Source organism: Ailuropoda melanoleuca, chromosome 13, assembly GCF_002007445.2.
Source record: "Ailuropoda melanoleuca isolate Jingjing chromosome 13, ASM200744v2, whole genome shotgun sequence".
Lineage (NCBI taxonomy): Eukaryota > Metazoa > Chordata > Mammalia > Carnivora > Ursidae > Ailuropoda > Ailuropoda melanoleuca.
The window spans coordinates 26,754,066-26,773,134 of NC_048230.1; the positions used below are offsets into that span (position 1 = coordinate 26,754,066).

The following is a 19,069-nucleotide window of genomic DNA, read 5'->3' on the forward strand; positions in this document are numbered from 1 at the left end:
ACGTATCAGATATTAAACTGATAAGAACAGATACTACACTTGATCTTAGCCAAAAGGCCGAGAAGCGATGCTGGGGGTGCTCCCCTCGCCGGCACCGCCGCGCAGCCAGCCATATTGCACTCACGTTGAGCCAGGTCGCGCTCGTTCCGCGCCTCGCTTCCCTCGCTTTTCGGGCAGTGCCGGGGCGTCACGGTTCAGTAGGCTCTGGTGCAGAGTTTTTTAAATTCTCTACTTTAAAAGAGAAATGGTGCGTCTGCCGTTGCTTCGCGTCTCCGGTCTCTCTGTGACGCCATATCGAATTTGAATGCCCCGCCTTGTCCCGCTCCAGGGGGTGTGGTCACAGCGAGCGGACAGTCACCGGGGGTCGCTTCAGCTCGCCGGGCATTGAATGCGGGATGCGGGGGTCGGTCCCCACTTTTGTACAGACGGAGAAAAAAGACAGGATCAAAGAGGGTTGGGGGTGACGGCAATAGAGGCCTGTGGAAGGGAGCTGTTGGCGCAGCTCGTTCTGAAGAAAGACAAAGTCGCAAGACATAGTCACTAGAAACGCTTGGACCGTATTGTATTAAGGTGGTCCCACGCCGGTACGACGATCCTCATACGTGCCAGTAGAGGGGCTCATTCTGAGTCAGGGGAGCGGAAGGTCTGGAGGAGGGGCTTCCCGGAGCGGGGAGGGTAGCCTCCCTGCAAGGCTGAAGGCCGATCCTAGAAAGTGCGGAGGAGGGAGGAGGCGTGTGGGATTTTCTGGAGGGATTTTCTCCCAACTCCAGTACCTGGGTCTATCGGTTCTTCTGAGAATGAACCATATCTTGGGCTTCGTAGGTAAAGTTCCTTGCACCTGGGACATCCTTTCTCTTCACCTCTTCCTCACTTGGCTGCTTATGCAGATACTCTGGATTCTGCTTGGGTGTCACCTCCTCCTGGAAGCCTTCCTTAAAGGCCTCTATACCCTATCTCCAGTCTGATTAGCGGCCCTATTCATATGCATTTCGTCCCACCTGCTAATTCGTTTCAGGTACACGACTCACCACCTTTTTGGGCAATCCTTGATCTCCCCACTTGAAATCTAAGATCATTGAGGGCGGTAACCCTCACCAATATTTATGTCTGTATCCCACCACTAGCTCAGTGCTTGGCAGGTAGTAGGTGGTCAGCAAACGTTTGTTGAGTGAAGAAGCGACCCCCAGGTCAGACTGCATTAGAGAAGCAATTAGGAGGCTACTGGCCTGGTCCAGGGGTGATGGGGGTGGAAGATCTGGTTAGGGATGGTGGCACACGACAGAGGAGAAATGACTGTCAAGGATGCTCTGGGTATCAAGGCCAATCAATTCCTAAACCCCCTCCCCCGACGTTTCTTTGGGGCAAAGACTGCTGTTGGCTGCTCAGTCAGCATTTACCTTTCATATTCTCCTTCCTAGAGAACTTCAGTTTACTTGGGGGGTTAATATTTCTTTCATTTCATCTCAGAAAATCTAGAAGGTATCATGAATGTAGCACTGAAACCCAGTCAGTCACTTCACCCTGCGGGACAGAAAGCCTGTTCTCAGGTGTTGCCTGAGCCCTTTCCAATGCCAGCCCCTGGGCCGAGAGCTCTATTGTATTACCTCACTTAATTTACTCAACAGCCCTACAAGATGGATATTATTATAATTATCCAGGGACAGGCCTATGGAGAGACCAATGAGGCCCCCTCCTTAGGGGGCGGGAGTTAAGAGAATGTCCCCCAAAAAACTCTTCAGTAATCAAAATTAATAATATTTTAAGACAGGGGACACCTGGGTGGCTCAGTGGGTTGAGCGTCTGCCTTTGGCTCAGGTCATGATCCCAGGGTCCTGGGATCCAGCGACGCTTGGGGCTCCCTGATCAACGGGGAACCTGCTTCTCCCTCTTCCCCTGCTACTCCCCCTGCTTGTGCTTGCTCTCTCTCTCTGTCCAATAAATACAATCTTTAAAAAACTAATAATTTAAGACAATTTATTTAGATATATTCACAAATACACACATATTATTGGTTTATTTGCTTCTCACCTTGATAGAGGTTTTGTCGCTGCCCTATCCCCAGCACCTCAGGCAGTGCTCAGCACATATCTGTCCCTTGATAAATATTTGTTGAATGAATGCATGAGAGTCACACAAAACAACACATAATGTGGTTAGCTTGCACCTGACATGACTCTTCGGGCCTTCAAATCCCATGATCTCTGTTCAGATCTATGTGTATCAGACCATCTTACTATACTCGCTAATTTGGTTTTGCCGAGAGGGGGTTGCTATGGTTTGAACCCTCCAAGCATTTGTTCATCTCTCACTGGCCTTTTTGTCCTGCCTCGTGTTCTGGCCATTTGGGCAGGTGTCGTAGTCCCCTTCCCAAGTTGGATGAGCCCCAAGGGTAGGAAAGGGGTCTGTCTCCTCTCTATTTCCGTCACCTGCCCATGTATGTCACATCATGTTACAGGTGATTAATGACAAAACAATTAAGAATAAATATTTGCAACCCAAACCACAAGAAAAGTACTTATTTTTCTAAAACATAAGGAGCTCCCGGAAATAATTATAAAAAATGAACCATTCGGTTAAAAAAAAAAAAAAGAACGGGCAAAGGCCAGGCATAGACGATTCATGGAAAGTAAAAAGTGGTTCTCAAGCTAACATATAAAATTAAATAAAAACTATACCAAGATATATTTTTCCCCATCTCTTGTCCCCTCTCCCTCCGTATTCTCTTCCTCCCAGCTGGGCTTGCAGCAGACCCCATTGGCTACGCTGAGCCTCCAGGTGCAGGAGGCCAACATGAGCCTTGGATCAAAGAGTTCCAAGTCATAGCCCAAGCAGCTTGTTCATGGGGCTCGACTCTGCTCTGTGACTGTTTTGTTTAGTATCCCTGTGTGTAAGCCAGATGCTGTTTATGGCACGTTCATGGTCACAATCTTATTTATTTTATTTTATTTTATTTTTATTTTATTTTTTTTTAAGATTTTATTTATTTATTTGACAGAGATAGAGACAGCCAGTGAGAGAGGGAACACAAGCAGGGGGAGTGGGAGAGGAAGAAGCAGGCTCATAGCAGAGGAGCCTGATGTGGGGCTCGATCCCACAACACCGGGATCACGCCCTGAGCCGAAGGCAGACGCTTAACCGTTGTGCCACCCAGGCGCCCCAACAATCTTATTTAATCTTAAAAAAAAAAACACATTAAAAAAAATAAACTCTATGCCCAGGGTAGGGCTCGAACTCACAACCTTGAGATCAAGAGTCACATGCTCCATCATCTGGGCCAACCAGGTGCCCCTCATTTAATCTCTACAACACCTGTGGGAAGTATTTATGTCCCCAGATCTCAGAGAGCATATCCAGCTCAGAGAAGCTGCCAGACTCATCCTGGGTACTTCCCCAAGTCTTCTAAGTCCAAAGGTCTTCCCAGTAGGGGAGGTGGCCCCCTGTCAGACAAAACACTTAGCTCATTCATTCCTTTATCTAACAATGATTGCTGAGGAAAGAGCGGTTAGAGGCTTGGGATCATAAGCTCTAGACCCATTAGAGGCCTGGGATTATAACAGGTCTCTATTGTAGATTTGCAGGAGAACATTTAAAGTCCTCATCATCAGGGAAAATACATAGCCTTTACGGTAACTTTCTATTAATCTGTTCTAGACCCTTGCTGCTCAAAATGTGGTCTGTGAACAGCAGCATCTGTACCACCTGGGAGCTGGCTAGAAATGCAGAAAGTCGGGCCCCACAACAGACCTACTGTCTTACTTTGCTCTGGCAGCCATAACAAAATTCCATAGACTGAGTGCTTAAATAACAGATATTTCTGTTCTCACAGTTGAGGACACCGGAAGTCCCAGTTCAGCCTGCTAGCCTCGGAGGGCTCTCGTGAGGTCTCTCTCGGCTCACAGATGGCCACCTTCTCCGTGTGGAAGAGAGAGAACAAGGTCTCTCGTGCTTCTTTTAAGGGAGCTAATCCCATCACGAGGGTCCCACTCTCATGACCTCATCTAACCTAATTACCCTCCAAAAGGCCTCCCCTCTAAATACCATCACACTGGGGGGGGTAGGGCAGCAATATACAAATATTGAATACATATTTGAATAAAATATTGAATATTCAATATATACACGGGGGGCACAATTCAGTCTACACCTATTGAACCATAATCTGCATTTTAATAGGGTCCATAGGAGGTTCATATGCACATGAAATTCTAAAAAGCAATGCTTTAAGTCATATACATGGGAAAAGAAAAGGCAGCCAGGGATCAATTTGTACATGTTACTTTGTGTGTTATCTGAGGAAGATATTCCATATTAAGCTGGTTTCCTGGGTCAAATTTCTTTTTTGTTATTGGTTGAAATAAATTAATTTAATATCATTATCATAATAGCTACCAGGTATAGAGGACTTTATACAGACCAAGCCCTTTGCGGACTGCTTCACACATTTAACCTTATTCAATTCTCATAACAACCATGTGCAGTAAGTATTACCCCATTTTACAGATGAAGAGGTTGAGGCTGGGAAGATAATGTGCCCAAGGGGTCACTGGAAATGTTAAAGTCAGGATTTGAACTCATCTTTTAACCAGTGGTCCTCGCAGTGTGACCCCCAGACCAGCACCATCAGTATTACCTGAGAAGTTGCTATAAATGCACATTTTTGGGCCTGAGAGCCCAAGACCGAATGAGTCAGAAATTCTGGAGGTGGGGCTCAGCAATCTGTGTTTTAGTAAGTCCTCTAGATGATTCTGATATACTCTCAAATTTAAGAACCACGGTTTGAAGCTATGCTTCCTCTCCGTGTGTGCAAGACAACATGGAGGGCTTGGCAGAGAATGCCACCCCCCCCCATCGTGAGAGGAGAAAGATTGAATCAAACGGATGGGGTCACTGGGGACTGGCCCTTGTTGTGAGTGCTCCAAAGAGCCCACCCAGCTTGGATATCTGGGCAGTCACCCTGTTCCCTCCAGAGCATGGACCTGGCTTTCTCCCTTCTCTGCTTCTCTCAGTTTGGTTGTTCCTTGCTTCCGGAGTATTATCACCCTCCTGGGCTCCCGTTGCTCTTTCTTGCTGACCACCGAAATCCCTTCCTCCAGCCAAGGCCTCCCCTGAGTGCCAGGCTCTTGCACAAATGGACGCTGGACATCCATCACCACAGACACTGAAACATGGCTGCAACTAAGCTCTTCACAACCCTCCCTGCCCTGGAGCTTCCTCCTGCCTGAGCCTTCTCTGCACCTGTCGTTAGGCCCGCAGTAACAGTCTGGGAAATGTAACCAAAATTAGATTTTCTGCTCAAATCATGTTTTTGTTTTTGTGTTTTAAGTAGGCTTCACACCGAGCATGGAGCCCAATGTGGGCTTGAACTCATGACCCTGAGGTCAAGCCCAGAGCTGAGATCAACAGTCGGACTCAACCAACTGGCCACCCAGGCGCCCCTCAAATAATGTTCATTTAAATCTGATCTCAGCTCCACAGAAAAACTTGAAGAGGGTAGATTTTTCCTTCCAACCTCAACTGTAGGAAAGGCTCTGTCTGAAAGGAAGACTCCAGTAGGAGGCAAAGGAACCTGCATATAACTTATATGCATATGACTCAACCTCTACTCCACTTTTCTTCAGGGAATCAGTCAGTGACATACATATTCACCAGGGGGCAGCATCTGCTCCTTTCTAGCCCTAAGGCTGGGGCCCTGGGACTGGGTTTTGGGAGAGTTGCATCTGAAAGGGCCCCTTGTAGGGAAGAGGGGTGCCTACGGGGCCCTTACACACAGGTTTTTTTTCTTTTCATACTCATTCTAAAAGGTAGGTTGTGTTTTCTCCATTTTGTTCTTGAGGAAATAAAGATGGGATTTGAAAAATGGGTCTTTGTGGGGGCACCTGAGTGGTTCAGTATGTTGGTTGAGCGGCCGACTTTTGGTTTATGCTCACATCGTGGTCTCCTGGTTGTGGTCTCAGGATTGTGGGATTGAGTCCTGTGTGGGGCTCTGCATTCTGCAAGGGGTCTGGTTGAGGATTCTCCCTCTCCCTCTGCCCCTCCCCCTGCTCGCTCTCTCTCTAATAAATAAACCTTTATTTATTATTTTTTTTAAAGATTTTATTTATTTATTCTACAGAGATAGAGACAGCCAGCGAGAGAGGGAACACAAGGAGGGGGAGTGGGAGAGGAAGAAGCAGGCTCATAGCGGAGGAGCCTGATGTGGGGCTCGATCCCGTAACGCTGGGATCACGCCCTGAGCCGAAGGCAGACGCTTAACCGCTGTGCCACCCAGGCGCCCCTAATAAATAAACCTTTAAGAAAAAGAAAAGAAACATGGGTCTTCATGGGACACCTGGCTGACTCAGTTGTACAGCATGTGCCTTTTTTTTTTTTTTAAGATTTTGTTTATTTCAGAGAGAAAGAGCATGAGCAGGAGGAGGGGCAGAGGGAGAGGGAGAAGCAGGCTCCCCGCTGAATGGGGAGCCCATCGCGGGGCTCAATCCCAGGACCCCAAGATCATGACCTGAGCTGAGGTCAGACGCTTAACCGACTGAGCCACCCAGGTACCCCAATTGTGTGACTCTTGATCTCGGGGTAGAGAGTTCCAGTCCCACAGTGGGCAGAGAGCTCGCTTAAAGAAAAAAAAAAAGAGAAATGGGTCTTTGTGATTCCCAAGCTGCCATCTTTTTCTTTGGCTTCCCTCCCTCACTCCTCACTCCTGCAGACTCCTTTCCTCCCTTCATTTGTGTGCTGAGACAGGTATTTGGTTACAGTACTGTGGAGACAAGGATGTTCTCAGCCACTTCCTTGGTGAGCTCCTTTATCCCCTATCGGCTATTCTGGAGTATGGACTGTTGGTGGGGCAAAGGACCTGGAATCGCCTAAGCCCTGGGCGGGTGTGTGTGTGTGTGTGTGTGTGACTTTTCCAAGCCAGTCTACTGGTGAGGGACACGACTCACCCTGACTCTCAGCCCAGGGTTTCAGCATGTCCGGCCTCAAGGGGGGGCTCTCTCTCCAGTGTCATCCCCACCCCTGGCCTCTGTTTTTCCTGCTCTAAGAAGTCCCTCGTCCTTAGGAAAGACCCGAGAGTTCAATACTACCGAGACCTTGCCCAGAAATGCAGGGTTTTATAGGCATTCCTGGGGTTCCTAGCAACCCCAGACCAGGAATCTCCCAGGCTAAGGGTAGATGTGTGATTCTCAAACTCAGGGACTTCCCTCAGTACATTTAATCATTTTGTCATGCGTCCATGAATCCATGCAAGATTTCCTGACTGTCTATTGTGTGCCAGGCGCAGCGCTGGGCACCTTGGAGATGTAGATGACAGGAACCAGCTCCTGGGCTCAGGGCTTCGTCTGGTGGGGAGACAGCTCTGAGGACGGACGTGACATAGCAGCTGGACTCTCATCCACGTGGGGGAGCCCATAGAAGGAAGCAGGTAGGTCTTAGGGAGTCTGTCATTCTGTTTTGAATGCTGACCTGACTCCTTGTCACTTACACCTTGGCTCTAATGTCACCTATTGGAGAGGCCTTCCTGAGCATCTTGCTGCCCGCAGTCTGAAGTAGTTCCTTTCCCGAGTCTCTCTCTCGCACATCTCCCTGTTTTATTTCCCTTGATGGCAAGTGTCACCATCCGAAACCATCTTCTTTATTCATTGCCTGTCTCTCTCCTCTAGAATGTACACTCCAAGAGGACAGGTCCTTATTCATCTCATTCAGGGCTGTGTGCTCAGAACGTAGCAGGTACTCCATATATGATTGTTCAGTGTACGAATGTTCAAATGTTCTCTGCAGTGAATCTCCCAATACAGGAGGTCCTGGGCTGTGATCTAATGGAGAGAAAGGGCTGCAGAGGTGAGGCTGCCAGGAAGGAAAATAGTCATTAATGGAGGAAGGCTCCCTGGGGATGTGGTGTGTGAGTGTATGTGTGTGTGGGGGGCTGGAGTTCCCATTTAAAGGGGGCAAACTGTGGTAAGCCCACAGCCTAGTGCTGCCCTGACAAGCTGGGGCCCTTCCTTCACCTCTCCCTGCCCCACCCCTTCCTCCCCGTTTGTTCATCAACACCTCTGGCAAACCAGAAAGTTGAAGGGTGGGGTGGGATTGCCAGTTTTATCTCTTTTATTAGATAATCAAATGACAATTTCCCTCTCGGTTGTGAGGCCCAGAAGTTTCAAAGGTTGCCGAAGAAACACGAGACAATCTGTGTTTCTCATTACTGTGTGTTTTCAGTTTCACAGCCATTGTAACAGTTGCTCCATGTCAAGTTTTTTCTAGCAGAGTGACCTTGGACAAATTACCTAACTTTCCAGTGCTTCTTTCTTCTTTTTGGAATGACCACACTTACTTCTTGGGTTGAGTTGTATATTAAAAAGGAAAAGTATGGGGTGCCTGGCTGGCTCGGGCAGTGGGACATGAGGCCCCACGTTGGGCGTAGAACTTACTTAAAAAAATAATAATAATAAAAAAAGGAAAAGTATGCAGAGTTCTCGGACCAGAGCCTGGCATGCAGTGACCACTCAACATGGTAGTGGTTTCCAACTTGGTCGTCTTCCCCTCTCCTAACACAGGCCACCTCTGTGTCTTAGCTCCTGTGGCAATCTGCCAAACCACCCCCCCCAACATGGAGTGTAATGCTAATTTTCTAAGGTCTTGCTGTCTTCAGGGATTCAAGGAGGCTCCCTGCATTGCTGGAAACCAGGTGGCTGGTTTTAGAGGAGGAAGGGGAAGAAGGAGGTGGCAAGGCAGGCTGGTGCTAAACGGATGGGAGGCCACTGGGCAGGAAAGGGCTAGGCCCTTCTGTCTATCAGTGACTTCCCTACTCTTTTTCCGATCCCCCTCAAATATAACCTTTAAAAGGGGTTAATATTGAATTACACAGTAAATATAAGAATCCAGGGGCACCTGGGTGGCTCAGTCGTTAAGCGTCTGCCTTTGGCTCAGGTCATGATCCCAGGGGCCTGCCTGGGGCTCTCTGCTCAGAGGGAAGCCTGCTTCTCCCCCTCCCTCTGCCTCTGCTTGTGTTCCCTCTCTTGCTGTCTCTCTCTCGCTGTCAAATAAATAAATAAAATCTTAAAAAAAAATAAATATAAGAATCCAGCCTCCTTGTAAAAATGGAAATATTAGAGTTATGATCTTATTCTCCTTTGAGCCTCCTCCCTTCCTTCAATTTTACTTACCTCCCCTGCAGGTAATCACTGATATTCTTTTGGTCACACTGTCCTTTTGTGACATCTTGTCCTCTTCAGGGCTGCCCAGACTGTATCAGGCTGCAATGGCTGGGGAGCTACCACTCAGTCCTGTCCCCCTCTTAACCAGAACTCCACAGGACTCATTAGCTTACAGAAAGCTTTCCAGAAGCTTCCAGTTCCCACCTTCTCTCCCTCCTCTGAAGTCCTACAAGGACTTAGCTCAGATTTACAAAGGCCCAGCGTTCCCTGTCAGTGGCCAGTCTTGTTTTCACTAGAGTTTAAGCCCTCTGAGGTCAGGCCCTGTGGCCCATGCCTCTGTATCTGCTGAGTGTGTCTGGGAGAGCGCACAGTATGAATGAGGTCAATCAAAGTCCTGTGGGGCGAAGAATTCTCTATCTCTTTGAACAAGGGAGGCCTCCCGGGGTGTCTGCTTCTGGTCAGCACTCTAACCAGCAATGGAGGGATTTCTGTGGAGGATGCCTAACCCTCTGGCTTCTCCAGTGAGAGAGGAGGGAGAGCTCTGCCGTCAGGAGCCCAGACACCCGATTCAGACAGATCCTTCCTCAGCCACCTCCTGGCTACGTGACCTTAGGCAAGTCATTGAACCCTTCGGAGCTTTCCTCCCCTGTAGAACGTAGACAGCACCAGGCCCTACCTCACAGGCTGCTGTGAGGATCAACGGGCTAATGGGTTTAGGCTTAGGCTGTTTGATGAGGTTCCAGGTTTACACAGGTGGGAACACTGATTTAGGAAAGATAAAGGAGGAAGATTGTGAGCCTCTCCTTAGTAGACCCTGGCGCAGCGGAGGCGTGGGGTGGCTCTCTCAGGGGGAGGAGGTTGCCGCGGTGTAGAGGACGAAGCTCTTCACCTCTCCTTCCAAGTCAGACGCTGCCACGTCTGTCCCTCCCACTTTCCCTCCCGAGTTTACCTCCAAATATTAGACTATGGGGGAAAATGTCTAATAAAACGGTCACCAATTGAGAACACGTCCATCACTGGGTTGTCGGGGTCGCAGGGCACGTAGCTCCAGGCCCCGCCCCGCCCCGCCGCCGAGGGACTGCTGATTGGTCCGCGCTGCGTGACGTTGCGCGCGGCTTTTTAAGGCGGAGTCCCCGGCCCGCTCCGCAGTGGCCGCAGTGCCGGCGGCGGTGGTGGCGGTGGAGACGGGCGTGGAGTTTCGCGTGGAGGCTCGGGAGGCTGGTCCGGGGAGAGTGCGGCTGCCGGAAGGTAAAGGGGCTGTTCAGCCGCAGCTGAGGTGGCCCCGGTGCGGGGACCTGGGGAGCTGGAGCCGGCGATACGAGCAAGGCGAAGTGTCACGGGACTTTGAGAAGGGGATCGCGGTGTTGAGGAGGGGCGTGTCAACCGTCTGGGTATGTGGAGGGCAGGCGGGAGCGGGCCTTACTGTCCCGTCTCAGCGCCCGGACCCTGACTCTTAATTGGGGGGTGCTGCCCGACCTGCCCCTTCCTGTGAGATTCTCGCGTGGGGAATAAGGGTCTCAGCGTCTGCTACCGCGCCGCGAGCTCGGAGAAGAGGCGCGGGAAGCCGACCATCTCCAGATCGAGGCCTCACCCCCCCAGCCTGTGTCCAGAACCCGGGGGTCTCTGTAGATCTCGTCGCCCCTGAAAGCGGGGAGCGCCTCTGTTAACAATTGGAGCTGTTTAAAAAAAACAAAATAAAAACCGGAATTTAAAAAAGGAAGGATGGGAGACTGACTTAGGAAAGGATCTAGAAGTTGCACATTTCGTGTTTCTTATTAAACGTCTCCTTTTTTCTCCCATGATTTTTCCCTGTTCAGATAACCCAGCAGCCGCCCCCAGAGCCTGCAGTTCAAGGCCACTCCCTGCCTCTACTTCGTGCCCCGGGACCTGCACCTTAGCTGGAGCTCACCATGGGGAACCACTTGACGGAGATGGCTCCCACTGCCTCCTCTTTCTTGCCTCACTTCCAGGCCCTGCATGTCGTGGTCATTGGGCTGGACTCTGCTGGAAAGACCTCGCTTCTTTACCGCCTCAAGTTCAAGGAGTTTGTCCAGAGCGTCCCCACGAAAGGCTTCAACACAGAGAAGATCCGGGTGCCACTGGGAGGGTCCCGTGGCATCACCTTCCAAGTGTGGGATGTCGGGGGGCAAGAGAAGCTGCGACCGCTGTGGCGCTCCTACACACGTCGGACAGACGGGCTGGTGTTTGTGGTGGATGCTGCCGAGGCTGAGCGCCTGGAGGAGGCCAAGGTGGAGCTACACCGAATCAGTCGGGCTTCGGACAACCAGGGTGTGCCTGTGCTGGTGCTGGCCAACAAGCAGGATCAGCCCGGGGCGCTGAGCGCCGCAGAGGTTGAGAAGAGGCTCGCAGTCCGAGAGCTTGCAGCAGCCACACTCACCCACGTGCAGGGCTGCAGCGCTGTGGATGGGCTGGGCCTGCAGCCGGGCCTGGAGCGCCTGTACGAGATGATCCTCAAGAGGAAGAAGGCAGCCCGGGTAGGCAAGAAGAGACGGTGACCCGAGGCTGTCCCCTCCTCACCAGTAGGGGTCTGCACACCTGGACAGCCAGGCGGAGCCTGTGGCCCTTTACTCAGCTCTGGGCTGCAGAACCAGTCTGCCTCAGTGAAGGACCAAGGAGCACACTGGGGGTCCTGCTGTGGTGCAGCATTGGGGAGGGAAGGGGAGACGGGATGTCTTCTCCTCTCCCTCCCTCATCCTCACCTCTGGAGAAATGGGGGCTGCAGGACTGGGGAAGCTTAAATGTAAGCTGTGACTCTACCTCGACCCTGTTTCTTCTTTTTCTTCTCTGGCTTGTTGGTGAGATGTGTTTTGGGGCAAAAGAAGGTTGTTTGGCGAATGCATTTGGGATGAACGAGGACTGTCCCCCCACCTCCACCCCTCCCAACTGGGGTGTCCCCCAGGCTGCTTTTCTAAGGATGCTAGTCACAATAGTCTTTATTTTTGTGTCTGTGTGAAAGTGCCAAGAACCCTTCCCCACATTTGCATATCCACAACTGTTTTTATAAGCCGCGTGTGTGTCCTCTGTATTATTATTAACTATTTTTTAGCACTTGCCTATAAGTTATTAAAGACTGATGATACCGTAGCTCTGACCTTGGTCTGGCATTTTCTTACCCAGCCCCAGGAGTGATCCCAGATTTCTATATGGGTGGCAGGAATGGGGAAGGGGGCGTTATTGTGAAGCTGAATTTGCACAGGAAACACTATGGGATGGCTGGTGGAAATGACAAATGGAGTTGAAATTGCCCTCTCCCAAGCTATTACCTGATTTCTGCAGTTTTTTGGGGTGTCCCTTCTTTCTCCTGCTTCCACTCCCCTCCCGTCATCCCCTGGTTCTTTTTTTTTTTTTAAAGATTTTATTTTATTTATGTGACAGACAGCCAGCGAGAGAGGGAACACAGCAGGGGAGAGGGAGAGGAAGAAGCAGGCTCCCAGCCGAGGAGCCCGATGTGGGACTCGATCCCGGAACGCCGGGATCACGCCCTGAGCTGAAGGCAGCCGCTCAACGACTGCGCCACCCAGGCGCCCCATCCCCTGGTTCTTGTTTGCCTTTCATACAAGCTGGTCCTTGGGGCCACTTTCCTAGGTCTATATAGGTAAGTCCTCAAGGAGCCATTCTGTTCTCATCCTCCCCCGCTCCTCAGCACTCAGGCTGATCTGTTTTTTTTTTTCCACCTTGGGGGATCCTGTGAGAATGGAAAGTAATTCCTTCCTGGCTTTCAGCCATCTCCGTGTGCTCAATCCTGCTGACTGCAGCTCCCAGCAGCAGTGGCAGGGGCTGGTGCTGGGGAGGTCTGTGCTGGATTGAGCCAGCCAGGCCCTGGTGACTAAGCTGTGAGTGGCCCAGCTCTGGGAATGGTAGCTATTCCCATGAGAGGGGCTGTAATAGTAGTTGTGGTTTGTGCCTGGTGGGAGTGTGGACTGCTCGACATTCACTCCCCCCTAGGGGGAGGAGGGGGAAGGTATAAGCCACCTGTAGTGTGATAAGAATAAAATGCTAGGGGCGCCTTGGTGGCTCCGTTGGTTAAGCATCTGCCTTTAGCTGAGGTCATGATCTCAGGGTCCTGGGATCCAGCCCGGTGGCGGTGGCGTGGTGGGCTCCCCGCTCAGCGGGGAGTCTGCTTCTCCCTCTGCCTCTGCCCCTCCCCCTGCTCATTCTCTCTCTCTCTCTCTGAATTAAATAAAATCTTAAAAAAAAAATAAAATGCTAATGTTACGAGGTCCAGAGGGCCTCCGCCCAGACTTTCAAGTGTGCCCCCTGCACCAATAGCCAGGGCCAGATGAGTGTGAGAGGACGAACAGTCAGACCCTCCTAATCTGGGTGGGAGTAGTGGGTAAAAACCAAGCACAGGGGCGCCTGGGTGGCACAGCGGTTAGGCGTCTGCCTTCGGCTCAGGGCGTGATCCCGGCGTTATGGGATCGAGCCCCACGTCAGGCTCCTCTGCTGTGAGCCTGCTTCTTCCTCTCCCACTCCCCCTGCTTGTGTTCCCTCTCTCGCTGGCTCTCTCTATCTCTGTCAAATAAATAAAATCTTTAAAACAAAAAACAAAAAACAAAAAAACCAAGCACAATTCTTTCCAGCCCTCAGCCCCCCAGTCCCACCCCTACCCTTTGTGCAAACATGGGATCCAGAGTGGGTTCAGAGTCCCCACTCCAGAATCAAATAAAGGACCTGGGCAGGGAGAGAAGGTGCTGGCAATCCTGTCCTGGAGGACTTCCTAAGGAACTTGCTTCTTCCTAGCCAGGGCCAGCTGAAGACTAGTTTTGCTGTGGAGACTGGGTCTGTTCAGATCTGTCCCCCTTCATGGCTGGCAGGATGCGGGTGGGTATGCATCGATCCGGAAGGGTGCCTGAGTGTGCGTCAGTGCGGGGCCTGCCTGACAGAGCTGCTGGGCTGGTTCTGCTGGGAACACGTGGTACCAGGCCCCCCTCTACACATGCCTGTGACTCATCTCACTCAGTCTTCAGGGCAGAGTCCTCTTCTGCCAAGGAACAGGCTGGGGAGGACTTGGCTAGAAGGGCTTCTATCCTGCTGGGAGATCTTTCCTCCTCACTCCACCCCAATAATGTCCTTTTGTCTCAGAATCTCCAAGGACATGTTTTCTCTATTTCTGGTCACCTGGGGGACTGACGTCTCCAGATTTGGAAGAAGATCACCACCGCCCCTGCGGAGGGCCTCCATGAGGCCAGCTCCTGGTTCTGGCTCTGCCAACTGCCTGGCCTCCCTCTCTGGTTAGAATCGTCTTCTGCTCCCCCAGACTCCAACCCTGGGCAGGGACCATGGTCCACAGGAGACTGCCAATGTCCCAGCTCTTCCCCACATCCCTCTGGCCTGACTAGCTGGTGGGGGTGGAGGAAGGGGTTTTGGCAGCAAGAGTGACATGGAGAAGCCAGCTGTTTTGAAGGGGGTTTGGGGAGAGGGGAGCACTGGAAAATTCTGGTAAGAATGCTACATTCTGGCTGGGCTGGGGATCAGGAGCTTTGGAATAATCCTCCTGCCTCTGTCCATCTTGCCACAGGGATTTTTTTTTTTTTAAAGATGTATGTATTTATTGGGGGGGGGAGGGGCAGAGGGAGAGGGAGAGAATCTTTCATACTGACTTCCCTGGAGCATGAAGCCCGAGGTGGGGCTCGATCCCAGGACCCTGAGATCATGACCTGAGCCAAAACTAAGATTCAGACACTTAACCGAGTCACCAGTGCCCCAAGTCACCAGTGCCCCTGCCCCAGGGATTTTGCATGCTGAGCTCTGGCCACAGGCTTGGGGGGCTCAGGGTTGAAGGTAGGCTGTAGTTTCCTTGTCCCAGCTTCTTTATCAAGTAGAATTTCTTTGAGGCCCTGAGATGGATGTTGAGGAGTTGCTGAGGGGAGAGGGTCTCAGGGGGCCAGGAATGGTGGTTAGGGGCTGGTGGTGGGGGGCTGTGGGTGGAGTGGAAGGAAATCAATGGGCCCAGAGTTTGGGCTCCCTCTGAGCTGCCCTCCCCCTACCAGCCACCTCCTCTCCTTGCACAAGCTGGATGGCAAATCCAGGTGGACAGCACTTGCCGAGGGTGCCTTGCCCATCCCCCAGCAAAGATGGCAGTGATCCCTCACCTCCTCTGCCCTCTCCGGTCCTCCTGTGCAGCATGGGGAAGAAAGAGAGAAAACAAAGAGGAAGGAAAGAAGTCTCGAAGGCCCAAAGGAGGCAGCAACTCACCCAAGAACACATAGCTACTTAGTGGCACATCCAGATCCTTCCTCCCAGGCTGGCTTTTTGTTCTCCCAGGGCCAGACAGATAGGAGATGGGCAGCCAGTCTAGCAACTCAGAGCTCCCACCTCCCCTTCCTTCCCTCCTTCCCTCCCTGGGTCCCCTCCCTGATTAGTCCAAAGGCCAGCTTTCCGCTCCCCTGCTCCCCTTCCTAAGGAGCTGGAGCTTTATCTCCCAAGTCCAGAACTCTGGCCTCAAATCTGGCCAGAAGTTCCCACCCTCCTTTCCCACTGACCACATGTCATCCCAAGTCTTGCTGGAGATGGACTCCTTCACAGGGGCCTGGGAAGCCCAGACTTCCGCCGGGGGTGCATGGGACAGCATGTTCTCCAAAACAGGCCTTTTGTGAATGGAGGCCAGCGGGAGCAGAGGGAGTGAAGGCAGTCAGCGAGGCCCAGGCCGGCTCTGGGCTGTAGAGGGTGGGCAGGCTGTAGCCACACATCACTTCCAAGGCCATCAGCTGGGGAGTTTGTGGGTGGGTGTCGTGGGACCTCCTTCCCTGGCTAAACCAGAGGATGGGATTTGTTTTCCTTCCTTTACCAAAAAAAAGGTGGATTTTTTTTGTTTTTGTTTTTTTTGTTTTTTACTATTCCCCTCCTCCCCTGTCTGCTTACAAAAGTAACAGATCTTTTTGTAAAGAAACTTAGAAAATGGAGAACCCCGTAATCTAAATTTCAGAGCTAGCTAAATGTCGGAGACAGGTTTTTTTTTCTTTCTTTTTTCTTTTTTTTTTCCTAGGGGACAGGTTTTTATACATAATCTTTCAGATATTTTTTCTCTGCATAGACAAAAGAGGTATGTATTAATATCCAACACACAGGGAATTATAGGAGGCATATTGTGGTAGGATTTTGCTTTTCTCATTTATACCTCGGGCATTATTCAATGTTGGGACATATGGGTTTTTCTCGTTCTTTTTCATGACCACATGAGACTCCCACTGTCTGAATATGCCATCATTTCTTAAGTAAATCCTCTGTGAAATCCACAGCGTGTCCACAGCGATGGACCTCCTTGCACATATTTCTTATAAGATAAATTCCTAGATGTGTCATTGTGGTGTCAAAGGGTATATGTATTTCAAATTTTCATAGATGCTGCCAAAATGTGTGCGTGGAGAGGGTTTGGGGGGGAAGGAACTTTAATCCAGCCTCCTCGTCCTCCATCCCCAGATTTCAAGCCCTCTTCGAGCTGAGGTGTGTGTGTAGGGGGTAGATGTCAGAGTGCCCTTGCTTTTGGGGAGGTAAGAAAATCTCCAGCCACTCAGCAGAGGATTTGCAGGCGTGGGAAGGAGCTTGGGCTGACTTTCCTGGTCTGGGAATTGAACCGCTTGGGGGCTGCCTGGCTGATGGTGGAGGTGGGCAGATGGTGAGGACTCCCTAAGCACCCAGCTTCTCACAGACATCAGGCAGAGTGGGCGAAACATCTCCGGAAATAAATCTCAGCAACTCAGGGAGCGAGCCAGGCTGAAACATGGAATGCAAGCTCCAAAGGGAACATGGAGAGGAGCTCTTCAGTCTGAAGAAGGGCAGCTGAGGCCCTGGACTTCCCCCAGGGGGACCCCCACTCTCCTAGCGAGGTCCCCCCACCAGCTGCTCTCGAGCAATGGACTCCTGGAACAAGAAGGAGAAACCCGAAGTATTAGATACCTCGGCCACTCTGGGGCGTGTGGGGTACCACTTCTCTGTTCATGCAGGCCCCTGGGCTAATCTTTGGTTCGTGCCCCTGCAGAATGGGGTGGGGAAGGCAGGAGGGCTTATCTCTTGAGCGCCTCCCACCCCTCCTATGAAATCTGGTGAGCAGTTTGGTGGAGCTGTGCAGGGTGACAGCTGGGCTTTAGAGACTGCTGAGAGTGAGGTTTGTGCTTTTGACTGTGTTTGTTTTTGCAAGATTATCCATTGCCTTCCATTCCAGATGCTGACTCTTATCCTTCGGGAGTGAGAAGGCAGAACTGCTTACTCACTCTCTGGAACTCTCCCAGGCTGACGGGGGGAGGGACAGAGCCACCCGTCTGACCAGGCAGCACCTCAGAAAGGACCCCACAGTTGGCCTCAGTTTCCCCATCTGTAAAGTGAGGGGGTTGAGTAGACAGTATTCGATCTTTTCTGGTTCACTTTCTGTGGTTCTCAGTACAAGGTGGGCATGGGGAACTCCTTCATGATCTTTCTGCCTTCATTTTATCGCCCTCTGAAATTACCTTGTTTGTTTTGTTTTTAAGTTTGTTTGCTGTCTGCCTTTATCTCCAGGCTATCCATTTTAGGAGGACGGCTCTCATTCATTTTGTTCACCACTGTATCCCTAGGACAGTGGTGGGCACACAGTAGGAGCTCATCTCATATCTGTGGAACATGGGGCATCCACTCAAGGATTGGAGGGCTGGGGTATCACCTCAGTGAAGAAGTGGTTTTAGTCTGTAAATAGTGACAGCAACCAGGAAAGAAGCTATCAAGCAAGGCTGGGGAGTTTATCTGGGAAGGCTACCTGGAGGAAGTGAAGCAGATTTGGAACCCAAGTTAAATATTCTGATTAACAAGGGACTTAGAGGACCATGGGCTTCAGAGCATTTTCTTGGCTCTACCTCTACCTCTCCTTTGCTCAGGAGAAAAGACCTGAGTCTGAGGTTTGATAGACATAGTTTCGTTCCTCCCTTCCCCGTAATTAATTACCTGACCTAGGACGCTCCCTAGAGTCTGTTTACCACTCCCCTACCCAGCTCCTCCCAAGGTCACCCCAGGAGAGTCAAGCTAGATTGTCATTCTTCCACCCCAGAGGAGCTGAGTGTGGGGCTGGTGTCAGGCAAGGGACCCCCAGGGATCTCTAGACCTGTGCTGTCCAATATGGCAGCCACCAGCCACAGTGGCGACCAAGCATAGGAAATGTGGCTGAACGGAACTCAGATATGCCCTAAGTGTGAAATACAACAGATTTCGAAGACTTAGTTGGAGAAAAGAATGTACAATATCTCATTAATACTTTTTAAAGTTATTTTTTATTTTTTAAAAGTTTTTATTTATTTGAGAGAGGGAGTCAGCATGAGCAAGGGAGTGGCAGAAGGAGAGGGAGAAGCAGGCTCTATGCTGAGCGCAGAGCCCAAACCACATGGGACTCGTCCCAGGACCCTGGGATCATGACCTGAGCTGAAGGCAGACGCTTAACCAACTGAGCCACCCAGGCACCCCCACATTCTACTTCTACTGACAAGGCAGGTCCAGATATTTGGGGGAAGGAGCATCATGGGGAAAAGAATGGGAGATCCATAGTTCGTTCTTTCTTCTGAAATCAGAAGAGAAACAGATCACAATGCAGCAGTCTGTCAGGAGGGTAGACTCTAGGAAGGCCTTTTTGATGCGGAGAACTGAAAAACCTGAAAAAATCTGCATACTCTCCTTCCTGGAAAGCTTTCAGGATAGGTGAAGACTTAGTGTATCTTGAATTATCTGAGAACATCTTATCAGACTATGATTCTCAAGGATCCCCTCCTGGTTGGTTAGCAGGAGATGTCCCTAGCTTCATTCAGGGTGTTTTCACTCTGTAAAACAGCTCCTTAAACGTGTTTCATGTGGAGCCCAGATGCCTGGAATCCACATTAAGATGCTAAGGCGATTTTGAGCGGTGGTTTCCGATCTTTCACCGGATGGCTGTGCTAGTAGCGGCAGTG

General features: G+C 50.9%; 1 protein-coding gene and 2 pseudogenes across 3 annotated transcripts; 2 read left to right on the forward strand and 1 right to left on the reverse strand.

Annotated features, from left to right (window-relative positions):
* LOC117795844 overlaps window positions 1–32 on the forward strand; it is a 202-nt pseudogene extending 170 nt beyond the window's left edge.
* LOC117795855 overlaps window positions 1–69 on the reverse strand; it is a 202-nt pseudogene extending 133 nt beyond the window's left edge.
* A 7,227-nt stretch (window positions 70–7,296) lies between these two features.
* ARL4D (ADP ribosylation factor like GTPase 4D) lies at window positions 7,297–12,248 on the forward strand. 3 transcript variants are annotated; one of them, XM_034641262.1, is made up of 2 exons: window positions 7,297–7,414; window positions 10,961–12,248. In XM_034641262.1, exon 2 carries the CDS (start codon window positions 11,054–11,056, stop codon window positions 11,657–11,659), a length of 606 nt encoding a protein of 201 aa, XP_034497153.1. In that variant the 5' UTR covers window positions 7,297–7,414; window positions 10,961–11,053; the 3' UTR covers window positions 11,660–12,248. The 3 variants fall into 3 exon arrangements, with proteins under 3 accessions (XP_034497153.1, XP_002919772.1, XP_019655757.1); XM_002919726.4 differs by lacking the exon at window positions 7,297–7,414 and adding an exon at window positions 10,248–10,391; XM_019800198.2 differs by lacking the exon at window positions 7,297–7,414 and adding an exon at window positions 10,400–10,534.
* Window positions 12,249–19,069: the final 6,821 nt, after the last annotated feature.

What these genes read in the sequence shown, in the direction of transcription:
- ARL4D (XM_034641262.1), top strand. Translation starts at nt 11,054, where the DNA reads ATGGGGAACCACTTGACGGAGATGGCTCCCACTGCCTCCTCTTTCTTG.